Source organism: Mus musculus, chromosome 6, assembly GCF_000001635.26.
Source record: "Mus musculus strain C57BL/6J chromosome 6, GRCm38.p6 C57BL/6J".
Classification (NCBI taxonomy): Eukaryota; Metazoa; Chordata; class Mammalia; order Rodentia; family Muridae; genus Mus; species Mus musculus.
The window spans coordinates 25,667,988-25,691,600 of NC_000072.6; the positions used below are offsets into that span (position 1 = coordinate 25,667,988).

At 39.4% G+C, this 23,613-nt stretch overlaps 1 protein-coding gene across 1 annotated transcript; it reads right to left on the reverse strand.

Moving 5' to 3' along the window:
• Positions 1–535: 535 nt before the first annotated feature.
• Gpr37 (G protein-coupled receptor 37) lies at positions 536–21,993 on the reverse strand. Its single transcript, NM_010338.2, has 2 exons — positions 20,126–21,993; positions 536–1,872 (listed from the first exon to the last, which is right to left on the reverse strand). The coding sequence occupies exons 1-2, from the start codon at positions 21,107–21,109 to the stop codon at positions 1,054–1,056; spliced, it is 1,803 nt and encodes a 600-aa protein (NP_034468.2). The 5' UTR covers positions 21,110–21,993; the 3' UTR covers positions 536–1,053.
• Between the last annotated feature and the right edge of the window lie 1,620 nt (positions 21,994–23,613).

The window sequence follows — 23,613 nt, forward strand, 5'->3', positions numbered from 1 at the left end:
TTAAAGTATGAATTTGAGGGAGTTGGAAGGCGAAAGGAGTGCTGGAAATCATTTGAATGGAGTACTTCTAAGAAATTCTCAGAAAAAAAATTAAATAAAAATAATCAAGAAGGACTACTAGAATTCAGAGCACTGCACATATGAGCCATACAACTTCAGAGGCTACTGTTCTGTGGACAGAATCAGATGCCAAGTACACTGTTTCTCGGCTTTCAGTCAGCCTATAGTTCCTCCTGGGAACACCTGTGCCTCCATGTGCCAGATCAAAGGTACCTGTAAAATACAAAGAAAGAGAACTCTCCACCTATTCTTCTGTCTATTCATATTTTACAAATACGCAGTAGTGATTTTACAGCTATGTGTGAATGCTAAAAATACCTCATTTTAATGTACAATATAGTTTTATGAGTTATGCAGTTAAAGAGTATTCTTTTTAAAATATTTCCTTATAACACAGCGATTCACTCCTTTAAAGTAAGATGTAATTATAAAACAGTAAGGCCAGTTTTAAACTGTGCATAGGACCAGCAATTGTGTTATTTAAGGCAATTAAAAAATTTATTGAGTCTTGGTTAAAAGTAGATTGACAGTCATATTAAAGAAGGATGAGAAGTTTATTTGGTGCTAAGTTGCATGGCTGGAAAAAACAAACCATTTCAAATACAATGTACTTCCAATCACAACTCAAACACAAAATAACTAGCAAAATCCCGGGCCTGCCTTCAATATACAACGATTATGTTTTTAAAAGAAAGAAAGAAATCAAACAATTAATATTGTTAAGGTGCAATAACTTTTGAATAAAATATTAGCACCATAGCAGAAAAAAATGATCTGAGACTGTTGGCCTCCTTCTTCTTACATAACTAAATAGAAACATTTTTTCCCAGAGCACAAATATTAATTTGCAAAATCAGTTCTAGAGTAGTTAATATGTCTTCCTCTACTTGCTTTTCAAAATGTGTGCATTGTTCCCCTGTAAGGAAAAATATGGAGTAAAAATTTTCACAGAATATGAAAATCGAAGAAATCAGAGCTAACCAAGCCGTTCCTTCAGCAATGAGTCCCCACAGAAGCAAAAGTGGACATCTCCCTGCGGATAGTACTGAAGGGCGACAGCTCCAGCTCTGTGGTGTACTCGTTGTCGTTGTCGTCACTGGTCACAGTGGAAGACTTCTGGATACACTCCTCACAGCAGCAGCAGCAGCACTCCATGAAGGCCCTGCTGAAGGGTCTGCAGAGGCAGAAGAGGAGCACGGGGGTGACACAGGACTTGAAAAACAAAAGGAACTGGCTGATGATGTTGAGCAGGTCCATGGTCTGCTGAGAGACGCCCGTGGCCATGTAGGCAGTGACAATGTTGCAGATATTCTCAGGGATGATGCAAAACCCATATAAAATGGTCAGAGCCACCACTGTGCAGTTCATCTGGCTCTCTAGATGGATCTGCCGCTTGTTTCCACGGGTACTGGCCTTCTCCGCTTTGCGGATCTTCCGAGCAGTCACTAGAGAGCAGGTGATGGTGAAAAGTGTGGGCAGACAAAAGTAGCAGCCAAAATACCACCAAAGCCTTGCACCATCATAGGTGAGAGCCAAAACATAGATTGTGTCCGGTAAATCAGGAGAGATCTTTATGACACACCGTTCTGCAGGAGCCTGGCCACTAAAGCCCAAATCTTCCTTGCTCAGCTGGCGGAGGACAACTTCCGGAAGGGCCAAAAGCAGAGCTCCAACCCAGATAACGGCAAGTTTGGCAGTGGTGGAAGAGCAATTTTCAATCATTTCATAGTACATCTGGACGTTGGTGGCAGCCCGGAAGCGATCTATGCACAGTGCACATAAGGTGAAGGTAGTGACACCCAGAGAAGCCACCTGTGAGGGGGACACAGAATACAGAGCTTTTGAGAGATCATAGCATCGAAAATTAAAGCAGGAGGGAGACAACAGGAGAGGTGAGAGAAGGGCAAAGTAGAAGAAGGCAGGGAAGAGTAGAAGAGGGAAGAAACAGGGCATGGAAAGACAGAGAACTCAAGGAGAGCAGAAAGCAGGGGAAATGAGCGCACACACACACACACACACACACACACACACACACACTCAAAAGAAAGTCGAAGCAGGAAGGTAAACGTGACCAATCATTTGAGCCTATTGGAAAGAAAAATGGTATTTTCTGGGTGATACACACACAGAGGCAGATACATACACTAACACACTCACACAAACACACACACACACACACACACACACAAACACACACACCAAGGAATGGTCTTAGGGAAAGCAACGTACTTCTATAAAGGTCAGCAAGTCCTGTGTGACTTTTCTGTCACAGATAAGAACCTCTAGAGGCTGTAAGAATGTCAGTCACTGTGAAAATACCAGCCATCAGGACATCTAGATAAGCAGCAGAGACTGGCTTGTGTCTCGTTTTTATTACTTCAAATGGTCACGTTTTCCCAGGTGGGACTCAGGACTGCCGTACACAGCCAGTGCTTCTGAGCTGATTGTTTCTCACAAGCTCCTCAATTGGAGAAATTTCCCCAGTGTTTTCTAAACACAAAATAAATGCTCCTTTTAAGGCATACACTTCTGAAAAACAAGAAAGGGAAGTTCTCTGGAGGCCAAAATCATTGAGAAAATAAATTTCAAGTTAGTTGCTTACACTCCCTTTCCTTCATAGGGTTTCAAGGCAGTTTGGTGCTACATGGTAGCTGTCCATGTGAAGAGATAGAAGATGAACCTAGGACCAATGGAAGTAATGGAGCTGAGAAGACAGCACAGTGGGTACCAAGCCTGATGACCTGAGATTGACTCCCAGAATCCACTTTTTGCAAGGAGAGACTTAATATTAGCAAATAGTACTCTGACATCTACTCAGATGTGCTCTGTTGTACACCTGTGGGTTTGCACGTGGCTGCATGTGTGTGCATGCGAGCACACACACACACACACACACACACACACACAAATAAATAAGTGTAACTTACTTTGAAAAACAAACATGGGTAAGGATTGAAGCAGACACCTTTATGAGTTCGGAATTCTCCCAAAAGTGACACCTTTAAGCGTGTAAAGGGGACAAGGGAACAACAGACATTGGAGAAATTTAACTACATGATAACGTGGGGGTATTGGGAATCAGTGTGAATTGGGGCAGGGGTGTCAAATCGAAACTAGGAGAGCAACTTAGATCAAATGAAGTCTAGAATTTGCACCAACTATGTAAGATGGAAAAATCCAAAATGGAATTTTAAATCATTAATGATGTCTAAGAGAGACAGGCGTAAATCCTCTTTGGAAGGGCTCAGAGACACCTCATAAATAAGGGAAACGTGAGTTAACAAGATCAAAATCACAATATACAAAACAGAGCCACCTCTATGAGTTCATGTGCTCAATGAAACAAGCTACAGGACAAAACATCAAATTATTATATTCATCATGAAAAGAGTATATGGTAAGCACAAACATCCATTAAATGTAAAGGAAAAATGAGATGCTTAAATAAGGCAAAAAAACACATAAAATAACCATGAAAAAATGCATAGAGGAGCCAAGATAGTGTCTAGTTCTAACTACAGGAAATGCATTGGAAAACAGTTTGACAGATAGAATACCATATCTAAATGTCACTGCTCTTGTGTGCTTGTGGTTAGATATCCTAGTTAGTTCGTAGTTCCAGCTCAATCAGAAATATATTCCTGTCATTCACAACAAGGCTTTCCCAAGACTATATAGTACTTTTTTTTCACTTATGCAAAAATTTATCTTTTGTTTATTTTACACAGAATACATTACTTAACTTACAAAGCATTTCAAATACTTTTCTCTAATACATTAAAGCAGATTGTTTTTTTTAAATATACAGAACTTATAAATGAATATCAAAGCTAAAATTAATCTAGTTTAGTAACATCTAGATAAATAATTTTGCCTGCAAATTAATTTTTGCCTGTACCAATTCTTAAGCTTTAGGACCCTGTGCATATAGATCAAAGCTCTATCACTAAACTACATCCCTAGCTAAATGGATTATTTCTAAAAGAGTAGAACAAAAAATAAACACAAAAGCATATAAAGAATTAACTCAGCACTCAAATTTACTTTTACAGTAAGAAAAGGGTAGTTGGATAAGTAATTTTGTCTTTTACAGACAAATTATACTTTCTAATTATTCCATCGTCATCCAAACATAAAGCTGTAAAATGAAGGGAGGGGGGTGGTTAATGTATGTGTGTGTATGATTGTGGAGGCCAGAGGTGGACATAGCATCTTCCTCAATTGTATCCACTTAATTTCTTTTTTCTTTTCATTTTTTAAAGCATTTTTTACTGGATATTGTCCTTATTTACATTTCAAATGTTACCCACTTTCCCAGTTTCCCTCCCTCCCAGAAACACCCTATCACATCTTACCTCCCCCTGCTTCTACGAGGTTGTTCCTCCACCCAACCACCCACTCACACCTCCCTGCCTTCAATTCCCCTATACTGGGGCATCTATCCAGCCTTCATAGAACCAAGGACCTCTCCTTCTATTGATGCCTGACAAGGCCCTCCTCTGCTATATATGCAACTGGAGCCATGTGTACTCCTTTGTTGATGGCTTAGTCCCTGGGAGCTATGGGAGCGGGAGGGTCTGGTTGGTTGATATTGTTGTTCTTCCTATGGGGTTGCAAACCCCTTCAACTTCTTCAGTCCCTTCTCTAACTCCTCTGTTAGGGACCCTGCACTCAGTCCAACTGTTAGCTGCTAACATACGCCTCTGTATTTGTAAGGCTCTGTCAGGGCCTCTCAGGAGACAGCCATATCAGCATGCACTTCTTGGCATTCACAATAGTGTCTGCATTTGGTAACTGCATATGGAATGACTCACCAGGTGGGACAGTCTCAGGGTGGCCTTTTCTTTCCCAAGACTATATATTCCTAATCTAAATGTACAATGATAGTTGAATGTGTCAACTCAGCTGCATAAGAAACACCTACAGAACGCAGGATAAACACATATAGTTGTGTCTGTGTTCAGAGGTTAGAACATGAGGATTCTAACCTACTGCATGGTTTGCATCCTAGATGGGCTCAGGATATGATAGCTTTGTTTACAGAGGGTAAGTGATGAGAGGAGGAGCCTTGTTAGGGAGGTAAATCATTGGGGTAAGCCCTTAGATGTTTTTATCTCATCTACCTTCTTTCCTGGACCTTTCACTCTTTGCTTCATTCTGTCAAGAGGTAAAATAACGATGCTCTCCCAAAACCTACACCATAGGCTCTACACCAGGATGCTCTGCTTAAGCCTCCACTGTGCTGCTTTGCCCAAGCACCTGAGGGCAAGCGTGAGTTCTTCCCTAAGTTGTATACATCAAATACTTTGGTTACAGTAATGCAAACAGTACCAACACACAAACAATCACTTGTCTACATAATAGTCCTTAAGCATCAGGCATAGTCTAGCGAGGCACAGAGATATACACCCAGTGTATGTACGTACGTATTTTTTTGACACCAACACTAAGCCAAGCACTGTGCTTGATACTGAGGATTTAGATGGGAACAACAGCAATCGTTCTAGATCACAGTCAACCAAGAGTGGAAGAAAAGTCCTATAGTCACAACTCAACACCTGAAACAAAATTCACCCTGACATTTGGTGCAATATATAAGAAATTTAGAGTTTAATAAATATGGCCATTTCTTACAGATTTAAATAAGGACAATTAAAGTGTTAATGGTTCTATGTAAAGAAAGTCTGAAGGCAGATGAAATGCTTTGGACTTTGCCCCAGAAACAAGGTTAAGTGTATTTATTCTTATGACTGTTAATGAAGATGTTTTAAGACATAGTTAGATATTGTGGTTTGAAAAAAAGAGCCAGAAAATTAAAAATATTTTAATATCAGTTATTTTAGAACCCAATGGGATCACAATAGCAAAAAGAAAATGATAATGCTCAGACATGTGTTGTTTATCTGCCATGATCAAGCTGCCACTGTCCTCAGAGCTATGCCAACGTGCTTTGTGGGTTCTGTCCAATATGCTTTCTTCTTCCCACACAGGACACATCACACAGTGTCCCTGCACTCTAATATGAAATGTAGTCATAGCCCGTGTCATGATTTTTATTATTATTGATGAAAATTATCTAAAACCCGGATATAATAACACTTCAACTGCATGAAAAGCAGAAGGCAAGAAAAATTTACAGCAAAGCTCTAAACCTGTCGGATAAAGAGCTTACGGTTGAGCTTATGGCAATACTACTTCAAGTTCTTTGCGAAAATCCCCCCAAAATACCCATATAAGAAGCATCAATAATTTATAGCTTGGAGAAAGAGAAGCCATCTGTACATTCATGTTGAAAACATTAACTTTCAAAGATGAGGAAGAGTTGGAGGGAGACAGAGAGTCAGGAGCAATGTGATATAGATGCTCATTTATAAAGTTCCTAGACAATTTAGAAATAAATAAGATTAATATTAATGTTTACAAAGATCAGTCATTCCTCATGATGGATATTTTCTTCTCATTTCTTTTTGAGATGCTAAACAATGCTACAGGTGAGGTCTACCTGGCTCTCATTGGTTTCTAATGAGGGTTTTTTTTAAATGTCTGCAACCATACTTGGAAGAAAAATTTTTAAAGGACTGGCATTATTTAAAGGTTCTCATCAAACAATGCCATGTAAAACTACAGTTCTTTATATAGATTTTCCAAAACTTGTGTTTGCATTTAAGGTTTTGAATTGTTTTACTTCTCTTATGAACGTAAAACAAAGAAATCCTCAGATGCTTACGTATCAACACATCCTCCCAAGAGATTCTGTGCATCCTCACTAGGAAATCTTTTGTGCATAGTTTCCTGTTGTCTCTGTCACTATCTGTTCAGAGTCTGTGCACAAATATCAAGCCCCTGAGATTTGTGATTCACATCTTTTTAAAATAATGAATAGTGCTTATGCTAAAAGGATGTCTCTGTAAAACAGAATCCAGGCGCTCTGAGATGATGCCGTCTCTTAGAGGCTCAGCACACCTGTCTGTTGCTTGTTTTCTTTCTTGACTTACAAAGAATACACAATGTATAGTAGGTATCCTTTTCGTCCTCTTATTCTTTCTGATTATTAGTTTAGGAATTTCTAAACTCTGACCCACACATTACAAGCGCTACTATATGCATCTCTAAGTCTGAATCCGTTGCACGGCATTTCAGGAGAAGAATAAATACAAATGTGTGGGTAGTAAATGGGAATGATAGATTGCCAGCTACAGCAACTGTGGAAGCTGTCTCTTAATGAGAACATGTTTAGGGAGGGGGAAAAAAAAGAACATGTTCCCAGTCTAGGACAAAATAACATTTCCCAGTTTCCATATACGTAATCTCATAGCAAATGTCAGGACAAATTTTAAGCAAGGTTTACACATACTCCAACTCTGCTCATGAATACTGTTGCTGTATTTGACTGGAAGACAGACAACTCTCAAAGCTTCTGCATCAGGATAGGATCTCAACTACATCTATCTTGTGCTGTAGTTGTATTGAGCGATCATTCCAGTTTTGTGTGCAAAATTCACATTGTACCTGTATCTAGCTCTGTGTTTACAAATTGTGCTTCTCTCTAGTAGCCTGAACTGCAGTTAAGACCTCACAGAAATACCTTGAACTTAGAAAGGTCACTCCAACATCATAAAGCATTATTGAAGGAGACAGTAAGAAAAGCTGGGCCATCCCAAATGCTGATAGCCCTTGAAATGTAGTTGCCAACAGCAACCACCATCCAAATGTCAGTCTTAGACCTTGTTGCTCTCCCGCTGTCCCACCTGTAGCCTCATTGCCCCAGATATTCTAAAAAAAAAAAAAAAATCACTCATGCACCAAATTTGATGATGTGAAAGAAATTGAAATGTGGAAAAGTCTCTGCTAAGTAATTCCCCAAATTATTTATAGAAGATTTTAGCACATGTAAAGATTTAGCTGTTTATCTCAGAGACAAATTGATAAAAATCATCAGAATAAGGAGTGTTGGCCCAGATTCTGCATACTTAAATACGAAATCTACCATGTCATTAAAATGCCTAAATGTTAAGATAACATGAAAAGATTCCTATCACATTTTAAATACGCTTGTTTACTTGACGCTTATTAAAATTCTATGAAAATGAATAGTGCAATTATATGCAATTATAAAACTGTATCATGAACTCTCGATCTTCTTCATAGAATGACCATATTTGATGACTAAAATTCAGTATCATTGTGAAGCATTCTCTTAGGAGGAAGGCTTTTAGGCATAGGCTTAGGTAGATAGTTCTCTGGTGTAACACCTGAGCTGGGATGAGTGAGGTGCACTCTCTTACGAACTAAATGGCAATGGGGAAAATACTTAACAGCAGAAGCAGTAAACACTTTTAATAGACAAGGCTATTCATTTTGAGAATTTTGAGAATTTTGAGACTAGAAGAACACTAGAAGCAGAGAATTTTAGATACTGGAAAGGTACGTTATTAAGGGATCCATATCAAAATGCAGAAAAGGCAACAGAATAAAAATTAAAATCTCAAAGATCTCTCTTTGAAACAATGTTCTGCTGTTCTTTGTATCTCAGAGGAGCAACAATAAAACTCCTCCAGCTCCAGCCGAGTCATCATCTTGTGCAGGATCTTGTGCTTCATAGAGCTGTAGCCAGGGTCAAGATGGAAACGGCAATAGTCCATGTCTGAGAAAGGACCCAGGGAAGCTGTAGAGAGTCAAAGCTTAAGTACAGTATGTGCTTAAGAGTCACTCTCCTGAATCAAACTTGAAGTGTGATTAACACAATTTCAGCAGCATGGTGGACATATTGAATTCTATTTTTAGTAGCAAAGAGAGTGTTACATCAGCCCAATGCTATAAACATTAATGTTTATTCATAAACACATAGACATACTCATATAAAAATGTATATATGCACACATACTTATAGCAATATACATATGTTATATCATGCTTCATAACAAGAATGATAGTGAACAAGGCATATATATTGTCCACAATTGGCATCATATCAAAAGTATAACTCCTTTGTCACCTCCTATCTGCTCCTATATAACTAACAAGGAGACGTCCGATACAGGTGTCGAACTAGCTTCCTAAGCTGACCAAATGATAAAACTTTCCAGATTATACATTTCCAAAGATTATGATCTGCATCTTGGAAAATAACACCAATTACTATATAAGCCATCACAATGGCATAAACTTGGGATTTGGCTTTTTAAATTACATACTAACAATTCATATGGTCATGAAGTATACCTTAAGGAATGCATTCAAAACTGTAGGCTGAAACAATGAAGTACACAGGCAAGAGACCCTGAAGACCACCCAGAATTTGGCTCTCAATATGCTTTCTGTTGGTCCTGACATGTACAGTGACCCTCATAAAGTTGAAAAGATTTTCTCTTCTTTAGGAAAATAATAGCCCAGAACAAAGGTCATTCACTTCATCTATCCCTTTCATCATTCAAAGGATCATTTAGTGTCTGAATGGCAAAGCTTCCTTTTATCTTCTGATACATTTGAGAGATGGAGCTCGTACATTGGTAAATTTGAAGACTTATAAAGTACTTCAGAATGAATATTTCAGATTGAAGTCACTTGTTACAAGTTACATGGAATTTTATGTTTTAAATGTTTTACCAGCCCGAACTGCACTCCATTTTTAATTCCTATGAAAAAGGTTTTATTTCTCACTGTAGTTAGGGTAGAATTCACATGACAATGACCCAGATATTTCAGTTCACATCTAATCCCACTAGAGACAAGTTATCATCCTCCCCTTGACCAACTTTCCTTCATAAGGAAGAGGGTCGTGTGGACTCCTCCCTTTATCGTGCACTCTGTGAGCTATACCACTGAACAATACAGAGAATTTTAAAACTAAAATGCAAGTTCAAGGAATAGCTTCCAGAGCTTGGATCTAAATTTTGTTATAGAAGATAATCAAATCAATAAAATACTTTATAGCGAAACAACACAAATATAGTCCCCTGCTTAGAAACTGCAATGTTGTTTAAGAAACCCCTCATCACTGGCAAGGCTGAACTAAAGAAACTCAAATGAGACTCCGACTATCAAAAACCATGTTCTTCTCGGACATTTTTTATGATGCCGTGTCCCATATTTCTGCTCAGCCTTGTTGATGGCAAATTTTAGACAGCTATGTTACAGCACTGAGGAGAAATTACATCAGCAAGGTATGGATGACAATGTCTTTAGGGAAAGAGTCAATGTGAAACTCTCTTCTTCCATGAGAACGAAACCAAATATCTCTTTCAAGCACAAGTGATTTTTAAAGGTCAGTGGTTTCCTAGTTTCTTTTAAGAAATACTACAGAAAAAGTAACCACAGGGTCCTAATGGTAGGAGACATACTTTATAATTCAAGATACAGTGGGATACATTGTTCTCATTGCTCAAGAATTTAATTCAGTGAAATAGTAGGTCCTGAAAAAATTTCACTAATACCATGTGGAAAGGACCTCAAAACCGGAGACAATCTTCAGGATTTACATATGAAGATTCATAACATAAAAAAAATCTACAAAGGTTAAAATAAAATCAGCAAAATAGATACAGCCTACAAAATAAGGAAAGGTGTTTTGCAAAACACGTATCAGATGGGAATTTCTATTAAAAATACATAAAGACTCTAAAATGTTAAACATTGAAAAGGATATTTAAGCAATAAAGTAGCTAATGTACTGAATAGACAGTTTTTGGAGAAATAACAATTGATCAGTGGGTATTTGAAAAAGCGAAAACATGGGCAGCCACTGATCATATCTAAGTGATAACCTCCTCAAGACTCCTTGAACCCAAGTGAGAGTAGCTATCATGGCGGTGGGGCAACAAGTGTGGCGAGGATGGGAAAGGAAAGGAAACTTCATTCACTGCTGGTGAAATCTTAAAACTTGTGAATATTCCTCAAAAACTACAAACTGAAAAAGATCACTATAATACCCAGCTATAGCACTTTTGGACAGTTATAAGATCCAGGTTAACTTTTTCAAAGACACCTGTGTACTTATGTTTAGTGTTACAATAGCCAAGAATTAGAGAATGAAATATTTGTTTTAAATATTGTACACAATGGACTTTGATGCAGCCATAAAGAGAAGTTCAAACAAACATAAAATAGAATTTGAAATTACAATGTTAGGCAAAATAAGTTATATTTAAAAAGACAAGTACCACATGTTTTCTCTCATCTGCTGAACAGGTATTTAAATTCTCCATGTGTGTGCATCTTTGTACATGTGTATGTATTTGTGTGCTATGTATGTGTATAGGTTATGAAACTAGAAAATGATCATAGGATGGGAGGAAGTGATCTTAAGGGAACTGGGAAATAAAGTAATGGAATAAATGTGTTAGGAAAGCAAAAGTTGGTCCCATTAGAGGAAGAAAGTGAGTCAGCTGGAGAAGAAGGTAATGAATGAGAACAAAGTATACAGACACATGTAAGAAGATGCCCTGTTGAGACTCACGTTATGTATAGTCACTTGCAAAATTAGTCTTTAGAAAACAGAACATAAAAAAGACATAGTGGGCTGGAGAATTGGGTCTGTAGTTAAGAGCACATAAAGTAAGTACCTGAATTTAGTTTCTAGCGTCCATATGGAAGTTCACAAACATCTATAATTCCACTTCCAGGAGATCTCATACCCTCACTTGCTTTCTGCAGGCATTAGAGATGCACATAAATGTAGACAGGTACTCATATAGACTATAAATGAAAAGTAATAAGAGCCTGGCAGTCTTTTACAAAAACAGTAATCTGTGGAGGTCCTGTCTAAGCTATTGGTCCATTTTGCCAAAGGTTACTAGAGAAAAAAAGTAGAGAAATGATTAAGATTGAGAGCAAGTTGTGAAACACCCAAGAGAGCACATAAAGTAAGCAGAACTCTTAGCACACAAAAAGCATCTTCTACTATATCTTCCCTTGGAGTCAGAAGACACTACAGAAAAAGATCTGGGGAGCTCTAAGCAGTTTTCTTCACATGAAATTAAATCTACTTGCTTAAATAACTTCTATTAAAATAGGGAACTTTCTACCCAAGGTCATGAAAACTGTACTCTAACTTTGCTTTTATATCTAAAATGTTTAATACATCTATTTATATAGCATCTTTTGTTTACAAGTAACCCTAGGGAACAAGGACATTATTGTTGAGAGAACCCATTCATTTGGGCCATGAATGGCAACTTATTATGCCAGTGGTTAAGGGACTAACACCCAGTCAGGAAGGGGCAGGATGAGCACTGGGTACTTTCCTTTCAAACCTTAAATGGTTTGAACTTGTACGCCTTTGGACTTTTTTTTTTCTTGCATTTTCCATAATCTTCATCCTTGCAAGACTTCAGGGCAACTTCACTAGCAGAACACTGCAGACCATGAGAGAACACACTCAAAAGAACTGTTGTTAATCAGATTGCTGTAAATAAGATGACCTTTTTCAAAAAGGTCTTCATTTTAGAGTATGGTTGATAACCATGGCAGGAACATGCTTTGATTAGTGTTTCCAAAACCAAAGAGAGTACAAATAGAGAAGCAAACCCTGTTCCTTATGCGTGAATAAGCTGTAAATCAAAGGGGTTTTCACAACCATAAGTCCATAAGATAAGCTTTCTTGCCATTGGAACATAAATAATGTGTAATTTAACATGTCCACATCTCACACAAACCAATGCTAGTCTGTCACATCTAGCCTATGTTTATTTATACATGACTTCTAATGTCACTGAGAAAAACATATCATAAACATCAACTTCTGACTGCCATTTTAGCCTCCTCTTGCGTATTTTGCTGTTGTGTCAGCTTAATAACAGGTTGACTCTTATCTAAAAATCAAATGAGATTATTTTAAAGCCAACATATTGCTTCAAAACTTGTCTTGATCCGGTATTTTTTCTTTCAAGTTCTAGCTTGAATTAAGGTTTCCTTTTAACTACAACTTCTATAGCACAGTTTATTCCTTCCATATTTAAAAAAAGTCATTTAAATTTACCTTATCTAACATTATATAGCTAAGCATCTGTCAAATGTTCATTAATTTTAATAGGAGAGAGTTAAGCAATATTTGTATCATTTGTCTTAAAATATGCTACCCTCTTGAATAAACCAATCTAAAGATATTTTCTACCCTACATTTATTCCCAGTAATTAGAAATTTGTTTCATAATATCATGTTTTCCCAAGTTCACAGTACAGCTTACAATTCTTGGTACAATTATGATGATTTTCACTCATCTTAAGGGGAATCATAGCTTCTTAACTGGGTGTTTGGGTAAGTACTGAAGAATAATCAACAGATTTTCAACTTATTTCTGTTGTCATTACTCAAATTGGTCTGTGTGACAGTAAATGTAAAGTAAAATATATACTTGTAGTTGAATATTTCTGCCATTCTTGAATGGTATTGAAAAAACATGTTAATATGAAATTTCCTAGCTTTTAACTAAAATTCTGCAGTCAGTAATCTGAAAAGGAAATAGCCTCTATTCCGTCCTCTTCCAAAAGGCAAATATTTGCATTCCTGATATCTTGATGTGAATTAATTTATTAGACCCTCTTTCTTATAAAAAATATATTTGACCAAAGGACAAGACACAAGACAGAGAAAGTAAGAAGACAGGGAAGGTGGGGCATGCTAATACAGGGCTCTTTTGCAACAAAGTAGCAGCTGTTAATAGAGTCACAGACCTAATGACAGAAAGCCATTTTAGGCAAGGATAAAATCAGTGATCTGGTCCTCATTAATGCTATGAATCATCCAAGTACATACAGAAGGATAGCATTAAAAAACAGTCATAAACTCACAAGAAGAAAGTATCTGCCCTTTGTAGTAAATTTGATACTAAGATTATTGCCAGTGCTTTATGGATATGATCTAAATAATCAATATCCACTTTGCAAATAGGAAGACCCCAAAGTTTGAAGCTGTAGTAATTTCATTCTCTACCATAGAAATTTAGATTAGATCACCATTTTGGCACAAAAATAATATTCTAATGAGGATACTTAAGAGTTAGTCTTGGCAACATGGTTGAGTTAATTAGGGAAACTTGGCAGGTAAGTTCTTGAGCGATAAAATGAGGAAGTAGCCTTAAAGGATAGACACATGACTCCTACATCAGAGACAAATCTTGGTTTCTAGGTGCCTGTCAATCTCTCTCTTCCCCCAGTCCACATCTCAGACATAGGTCTATGAGCTTCCACAGTGACACAATTAAATATGGTTGCAACACATTAACAAGAGGGGGTTGGGGGGAGAGAGTCCATGCAGCAACATAAGGAGCTAAGTAGATCCTCACCTGCCCCACCTCACCTGCCCCACCTTGGCTATGTTCATAAGACCAAGCAAAGATTTTATTTCATGGTTTCTTTGTTTATATCTTTGTTTTGTAGCCATCGTTGGTTCCTTTTCTTTGTTGAAAGGCCCTTTGCTGACAAGTTCAGGATACCTTGGAACCCTTCAGGAAGTCAAAGTCCTCAGAGTGTACACTAGAGAAATTAATTTAGTTCTTGGAGAACTCTAGTCTTTATGCTTTCTTTCTCTTAGTTTGTAATAATGCACAAAGGATTCCCTTTGTCTGTCTTCCTTCTTAGCTTCTCTAAGGTTATAGTAAATGCAATGCATGGCTTTGGGATTATAAAAAATGATTCTATGTATCACTGCATTGTTAAAAAAATTCTAACATTGTTAATATTTGTATAGATCAGTGTTTCTCAACCGTGTGTGATGACCCCCATGGGGTCAAATGATGCTTTCATGGGGATCACCTAAGACCATCAAAAACCACATATTTGCATTATGATTCATAACAGTAGCAAAATTAGTGTTATGAAGTAGCAACAAAAATAATATGGCTGGAGGTTACCAAAACATGAAGAGCTGTATTGAAGGATCACAGCATTAGGAAGGTTGAAAAGCACTTGGTATTGATTAATCATTATTAAATAAAGATAGTTCTTTTGTCATTTATATAAAATTTGTATTTTTAAAAAAATGTCTAGTGCCTTTCTTTTTGATGCCTTATGTTTTTAACTTTTAATCATTTCATATTAAGAAGCTAATGAGCTTATAAAAAGAAGAATTAAAAGATTTTCATACTTGTGAGTTCAATATTGATCTAAGCAGTAGAATCAGTTAAATTAGTGGTGAAAGTATAATTGAAAAGAACATTATAGGGGGCAGAGTTTTCAATTGAATTTCTCTGTCTTTGGTCATAACTCATTATGATTGTGAACTGGTCCATCTGAGACCATTCTGGAACTTCTCCCAATGCTTCCGTAAAGCCTATATTACAGTATTAGTCATGCTGTAGAATATTGTATTATTCTTTCAAAACTTTAATAACCATAGCTTATCCAGGATATTCATCTTGGGAAACTTTCACATATTATCCCTTTGCCACATGTCCTAATGCATTGCCTTTCACTGAAGAAAACGCTAATAAATGTGTAATGAAGGAAAAGGTGGTGGATCAATGGAAACCTGATGACATATATAAAAAAGGCTCATAGACACTGATAAATTATTCAGACTGTTCTTAGGCAGTTATCGGGCACTACTGTTTTATACATAGTCTTTAAGAGCTTAATGTCAGATAACAATCCCTAGAAGAGAAATCATGAAGACAACATTTCTCTGTCCATGCCTCACTGATGAGCCTGTAAAACAGTCTCATTTGGACAACAACCACATTAGCTATTTGAAGCTGAAATTTGATTATTATGCTTTCTATTTACTAAGCTCCAATTTCCGTTAACTTCACCATATATACAGTGGCAGGATAGAGGGGTCAATGAAAGCACAGTTTGGAAAACTGATTCTCTTTCTTGCTAAAATCTCCAGCTAAATATTTGCCCATGCTTGGAAATGTAGAAAATGATTACAACAGGATTAATGGGAAGTCATAAAATATTTGTTAAGTACCATTCTCACAGACTGAGTCCATTTTCCCTGAGAAAATTATTAGCAACTTTCAAATTGCTCATAAAACTGCATGTTTCCACTTAAAAGTCCATCAGAATACTTAATAGCTAATCCACCGCTAAAGCAAATTCGGCATCTGCTGGGATAAATGTGCTATTGCTTGAATGTGGGTTTTAGGAAATTCCTTGTCGAACGGCACAGTTACTGGCCATGCCATCTTTAGCACCCAATTACCTTTCCTTTCTTCACTTGTCAGTGCTGAGTACAAGCCAAAGTAATGAAGAAATCACTTGTTTTACAGATTTTAAAGCCAATATTTCGAGAGCCATTGGAAATGCCACCTCTTTTCATGATACAATATTCTAGATTTTTTTCACAAATTACTTTTGGCCGGAATTCCTGGTGAGATGTGTTCCCCAGATCTCTACACAGGGATCTGGTATCCCAATAATTTAAAACACAGATAAATCTGTGATGACCTGAGACTTACTGGAAGGTGCAGGTCCTTTAAACTACAGGGGATCTTATATCATTTGAAACCCACAATCAACATCTAAACCTAAGTAATTCTTTGGCAGCGAGCTGGGATCATCTGATGCACTGCTCTGACTGGCTTCCATCCATCAACTAATGAGCAAAAAGCTGTTTTGCTTACCATATTCAGTATCTGAATCATTCGGCTTTAAACACATGCCCCATGCTTAGACAACCCATACCCAAGCCTCCACAGCACACAGAAACTATGTATATCTGTCTTTCTGAGTATTAGTTTCACTGGTGTCTCTGTGATAGGCCAACTTAACTGTGATGTGTCTATGATGATAGCTCCCAAATACAAGGTCTTTCCCCCCCCACCTCTCTCTCATCTCCATTTTTCAGCCATTCTATTGCCTGCCATCTTTATTAGATAGATTTAAGCATAGCCACCGATTATCACGATTTTAAAAACATAAATCAGCTACAAACCATGGGATTTCTTGCAGAAACAGGATAAAACTTATGAACAGGACAATGAATGATGGTCAGGTACCAAATGGTGCTAATTGGCTTATGGTGTTATCTAATCTAATAGATGCAGGGATTCGTTTTCAGAAAGTGCAAAGAAGTAGAAACAAAAACAGACACTTCTCTCTGCATACAACTTTGCTTTATAAACAGTTTTCCAACCAGCAAATTGCAACCTATACTAATGAGTCTGTGGTCTCTACCTAGGCTCATTTGCAGAATTATTTCTTATCATTGGAATGAGAGTGGAAGCTATGGTGTCATATCCCTCTGATTTAGTTTAGAAAGTATAAAGCCAGTGTAGTAAGTGGCTCTCTACCCAGGCTGCTTCTGACTCATCTTTCAAGGATGAAGCATGACCTCCCCCAGAAAATGGAGTATAGGGTATAGGAGTCTGATGGCTTTTGCTTGCATCCTTACCTAGAAACTGTTCTTCACCAAAGAGATTCACTGGGCTCAAAGATACGTTCTATATCTGAAAGAAGTTTCTACCCAGTGATGGGATCATTAAAGACTACAAAGGCCCTCTGACTCAATTCAGGATGCTCCTTCAATGGCATCCCTAACCCTTGTGCTTCCCAAGCATCAAATGAGGTCTCTGAGGCAACTTCATAAACAGTTCAAATTCTTCCTCTACCTACTTACTCTTCAATGTCAAACAAGGGTTGAACCTGATCATGGCCCAACAATATTCACCCCCTCCCCAACCCCAAACCATATACACAAAAGGTCCATCTCAGGGTCTGAGACTTGGAAAAGCAGAAACAGTGTTTTTGAGAGTTGGACTATTCCTCTTGTTCTTAGAAATTGGAAATTAGGAAGTTGACATCATGGTTCAATAATTATTTTTATAAAACATGCTAAAGTATTATAAAATTTATTCAGAGGAAGAAAATGCGGTGATAGGTTGTCATATATATTTTAACTAAAAGTACTGTATAAAAATACAAAAATGTGTAAGACTAGTCATGTTTTTAAATTAATATTTTCAAGCAAGCTTTTTCTTCTCTAGGAAAAAGTAAAATCAAATCTCAATGATGGAGAACAGAAAAGGTTATAAAAATTGTAGAAAGCTAAGCAAAACTACAGAGAGTAAAAGACAGAGTTTTACTAACAAGAAAAAAATGTTTTTAACAAAAGTCTTTATGAAAAAAAACTGACTTCAAAATATATATAAAGTGTTATTATAAGTTTGTAAACTCCCAGGCTGATACAGTGGACACACAGAAACTATAATTATCGTACTCTAGAAGTGGAGGCAGGAGGATTGGGAGTTCAAGGTCAACCTCAGCTACACAGTGAGTGTGAGGCCAGCTTCCATTACATTCCATCTGGTTTCACAAAACTAACAGCAAAATAAACACTTCAGAGTTAAAAAGAAATTTAAATGCATTTCTATTACTTAGAAAAGATAGGTCTCATTAAACTAACCTAAGTTTTAATAGTCTTTCTTACGTTTGATACAATTCTTTTTACTTGTGGTCTCCATCAATTGCTTTGGCCATTTGTTTCTTTCTCTGGTCCTTTTCCCTACCTTCTTTCATTGCCTTCCCACCTAATGTATAATGCAACCCCTGCCCCAATCTGTAGTTCCCAGTGAGGCAAGCCAACACAATTCCTGCTTGTGGGTTACCAATCCTGTTTGAACTTTACACTTTACTTTCTAAATCTCCTTCTGGCACAAGTCTTCTGCATTATTACAACAAAAAATCACAGAAAACTTAACATTGCCTTTGAAAAGATAAATGTAACATGACACCTAGTCTCTTATACTATCCAACTATGTCCTCTCCCCAGTAAATGGCAGCATTTCAGAGTCTCTCCGTGCTTGGCAACAGTGAGGCCCTGGATCCTGGTAAGTAGCAACAGCTGATTTAGTAGCCATGGATGGTCCTACATCTGAGCCCAAACTGAATAACAGAGGGTCTTGTTGACTCTCTGCCTCTGGACCTTCTCAGTAGGCACTGTTTGCTGTTTACTTATCTTGGAATTTTAAGCCTGAGACAATGTTGAACACAGTGTCAACTGGCCCTGGTGCCAGACAGGATCAGAGGCTCTGGAATATTTACAGTTTCCCTTCTTGTGTTTCTATAAATGAAATGGACAGCCTGAATGGAGAAAAATCAAGGCCCAGCTGGCTAAAACCACAACTGGCAGCCAAACACTTGGGTGGGTTCCAAGAGCTGGTGTTTAAAGAGAAGCCAATTTACAGAGCAAATTCCTACTGCTAGAGCAACGACGGGTACAGTAGCTCTAGCATGAAGCAGTAAAACCTTGTCTTGTTCAAACAATTTTCATCTCAAAGTTTGGAAGCTAACTCCTTTTTTACTTCAGAATTGTTCTTATGTTACCTATAAATCATTTTAAAATTGTTTATTCTTCACAGCCATAGCAGTGGCAAATTTGTGTCCTATGCTCTACAAATGTTAGATTATAGGAGACTGGACTAAGTCTTATTTTTGTTTAAGTTTATCCAGAAAACTGAACTGTTTCTAAAAGTTAACAAGGATCCACAAAGAAGTCCTAACAATGTAGAGGAAACAATAAGGTAGATATCTTAACCAATTTAAACTAATTTGGAGGTTCCTAATATATCATGAGGCCAACTACAAAAACTAAAATTGATGTTCTTTTATACATAAAATATAACCTCAGCTTTGGTAGTTAAAAATGAGAAAAAGCTCAATTGCCTCTCTTGGGGATGGCATGGTGGAATCACGATGAAATACTAGAACTTTAGTAAATGAATATTAATGATCCCTCCCCCACCCCACCCCCAGTACTACGTTCCCATAAAGACAACCATGGGCTGGCCATTATTTAACCCAGGATACCAAGTCAAAAATATCATATCCAGAGAAAAGCTGTACATATAGAACTATCACACACACACACACACACACACACACACACACACACGCACGCACGCACGCACACACACGCACACACACACACACACACACACACACACACACCAGGCTAGGAGCAATGGAGTTTGAAGATGGTTTAGCAAAGCTGCTTTCTTTCATACACACACGTGCTTGCATAAGTGACTGGGGGAAAGAGAAGGGATTCAGAGAAAGAAGCAAAGAGTCCCACAGGTAGGTGCTTATTCTCCGGAAACAGAAAAAGGCAGTAGCTAGAGGTCATTACCTCGATATAGGGCACGATCTTGCAGGAGAAATCTTCCAAAAGCCACTTCTTAGTCAACTCATGGAAGATGACCAGGGGGAGGCAGAAGAAGATGATGAGAAAGTCCCAGAAAGCCAGGTTGGCCAAGAGAGAATTGGAGATGCTCCTCATGTAGTAATTGTGACACACGATGCACATCACTGCCAAGTTGCCAATAATGCCGGTCCCAAAGATCACCACAGATAAGCACATGACCGCATAGGCTCCGTAGGATTCTTGGGTCAATGGGTAGAAGGGGTTCTTCAATCTCACGCGCCGCGTGGTGTTTCCACGGCGTGGACCCCCTTGGTCAGGAACCCAGTCATCTGCAGACCCGTTTTGCGGTAGTGCCCTGCCTGGAGGAGCAAGGGTCCTTCCTTCGTGTACTGCTGAAGGCCTGTGTTGGGAATCCTGGAGTTGTCCAGTTCTTCGTGGCCAGTAAAAAAGATCTCTGGGTTCCGTTTTCACACTGTGCTCCTGCCTGCTCTGGGGAATCCCATCGCGCTTGGAACTCATCTCTCCCCCCTCCGATGTCGGAAAGAAGAGTTGGGGATCCGTGGGGTCCCTTCTCCTCAAATGCCCGGATGGTTCTTTACCCTGGGCACTTTTCCATCTCCAGGCACTTGGTGGCTTGGTTGGAGGTCCCAAGGGCCCAGCAGCCGCCGCTTCTTCAATCACACCTGTGTCACCGCCCCTGGGTGGTGGGAGGTCCCAAGAGGTCGCCCCTCTCACCTCTGCTTCCAGTTTCTCTCTGGGCACATGGACTCGCAGAGCGTCTTTTGCCGAATTCCCAGGTCCACGGGCATCCCTGCTGCGGCGTTGGATCAGTGGGGAACAGCTCTCCCCCAGACAAGTTCCATTCCTGGGCTCAGGGACAAAGCTCAGGGCAGCAGAGACAGAAACCTTAAACAGCAGAAGGAGCAGCAGCCGCGATGTGCGCGAGAGAGGCGCGCCCCGGGCTGGCATGGCTCGGCGAGGGCGCACCTACTAGCCTGGCTCTAGCTTAGCACCGACACCTGCTGCCAAACTTGGTGCAGAGAGTTAGGCACATGTCACATACTCACCGCTGGGTAGAGGATGGGAGCAGAAGATTGCTGGGAGGGAACAGGGCGCTTGGGGAAGGACGGTGTCATCAACACATCCCTACAATCCTTCCACGTTTCATGTTCTGAGCATTTCCCAGCCAAATCTAATCCAAGCTCGGTGCACCCGAAGGTTCCCAGGGAAATAACAGATCCAAGAGGCTGACCTTGAAAAGTTGCGAACACCACCTGATTGTTCCCTAATGTTGCGACTGGGCGCAGCCTGGAGGAAGCCCCGCGCTCCTCCCAGCCTTTGGGTGGTGGCTGTCTTCTTGGTAACAGTTGCTCTGCTATTTACATCCTTTCCATACTGCTTTATCCAGTCGCTAGTAGAGGTCTCTAGAGAAAAAGAAAAACAAGTCCGCTCCACTAGGGGACTGGCTGTCACAATCCCACTCTCGGCTGGCGGGGGGGTGGGGGGTGGGGACCCTTGCAAACAAGGCACCACCGGAGCACAGAGGAAACTCTTGCTTCGTTTAACTCCGACGACTTTCAAAGGGACTGTTGCCAAGGAGAAGCCAGATTCGAAACCCGCGGCCACTGTCAAAGTTGCTGCTCCTTCAGTTCAAAGTTGACAAGTGGATGGCGCCAGCGGCTGCGCCTAGTGCACGGGCTGAGAAGGCGTGGAGTGGAGCGAGAGGGAGGAGAGGGCGCTGCTGTTTTGTGCACAGTGCTGTGGGCTGCAGGAGCTTGTCACTGCCACCACCATCGCAACCCGGGTGGAGAGCGTGGTGCCTGGAACCGCTGCTGGCGGGCGGAGCGGTGCATGGTGGACAGGGGAGGTGGCCCGGCCTCTCCCAGCGGCTCAGCCACTGCGCGGGCTTCACTCCAGGTCGCCTCCCTCTCGTCCTCCTTCTAGCAGAGCATCTGGTTTGTGGAGAGACGGGATCCCCTGGTGGTTTTACCACACACTAAACCCACACACGTTTCATTCAAGGCGTTCGCAGTAGCTTTCAATAGGAAGCTAGGAGCGACCCGGGAACAAGGGCGGAGGCGCCGAATCTGCACGGCTAAAGGCAAGGAGGACGTGAACTCCATGGGTTATTGCCCTAGATAGTCCAACCAACCCGACCTAATCTGTCACCACTAAGGAGGGGGTTGGATCTCAGGACCCCCGGTGCAGGCGGGGATCCCTGGAGGAGAAGGTAGAAAGGGCAAGCCTCTTGAGATCTGCAACAATTGGTAGCAACTGGTGCGCATGCTCAGGCTTCAGACTCCCCAGGGAATAGTGACACATTCACAGTCTTAGATTCCCCAGAGCAGAGTCAGAAAAGAAACAGACTTCATTGGTTTCATTCACTCGGTAAGAGAGTAGATTGTAAGGTAAGAAGGATCCAGGTGTCCCGTTACCTTTAACATTGACTTTGAAAGCATCCTACCAGGAGGTGGAGTTAGAGCTGATCACAGGGAGCAGGAGGAACGCAGCAACCTTGATATGTTCAGAACTGAGAACTGAGGAGGACCGAACTCCCATCACGATGCCCATGCCTTTCCAATTTTTATATACACACAACCCCGTGTAGCAATCTTGGTATAGCTGAGAAAACAGACAAATATCGGACCAAATTTTTAAAAGGGGAAGAAATAAACATGTGAGATAGAGACAAAGGCAACAACAGAAGAATTATCTAAGGGCACAATAGAAAATACAGTAAAAATACAATTGCAGTAAAGAGCCTCAAACTATCTACGTCCTAAGCACTGTCATTTGTGAATATGTGTTTACATAGCAAAAGGAACTCTACAGTGAGACTTACTTAAATATCTGGAGATGAAAAGAGTGTCACGGGTTATAAATTTGTGCACACACAAGGGACCCAAGAAGAAAAAGGTAGAGAGAGATGAGAGGGTAGTAGACTATGAAAATCTTTATAATTTTTTTTCTTGTGTTGAGGTTCAAATGGGCAGATGCACAGACACCAGACATAACAACAAAACTGACAAGGGTCAAAAAAAACAAAAAACTATTTTGGAAAAAGTTAGACAAAAATTAAAATACGGGATTTCACCAAAGGTTAAGTGTCAAATGACATGTCACAGGGAGGTAGTGTTCAGCACCAGCTTGTTGGATGACTGAAAATGGAAACAGATAAAATTACTCTTCTTTTAAAGTAGAAAAAATGAAAAGAGAAGAAAATCCCATTTGCAACGGTATTTGTCAATACCTCAAAATACTGCAGATTTATATCCTGTGCGTTCAAAACATAAGATCAAGAATAACCCTTGTGAAGCCCTTGTGTCTTACAAGGAATCTTTGAACTTATTTCTAAGAGCAAGAGCAACCAGAATCACATGGAAATAATGTAAAGGACATCAAAGTTAGGAATAAAAATTCCCACTCTGGTGTATGTAAACAGTACAAACTAGTTGTATGTATGTCATGTCAAC

What these genes read in the sequence shown, in the direction of transcription:
- Gpr37 (NM_010338.2), bottom strand. Translation starts at nt 21,109, where the DNA reads ATGCCAGCCCGGGGCGCGCCTCTCTCGCGCACATCGCGGCTGCTGCTC. An exon ending in AGATCGTGCCCTATATCGAG is followed by an intron (nt 1,873 to 20,125) that starts GTAATGACCTCT and finishes TCCCCCTCACAG; the next exon opens with GTGGCTTCTCTGGGTGTCAC.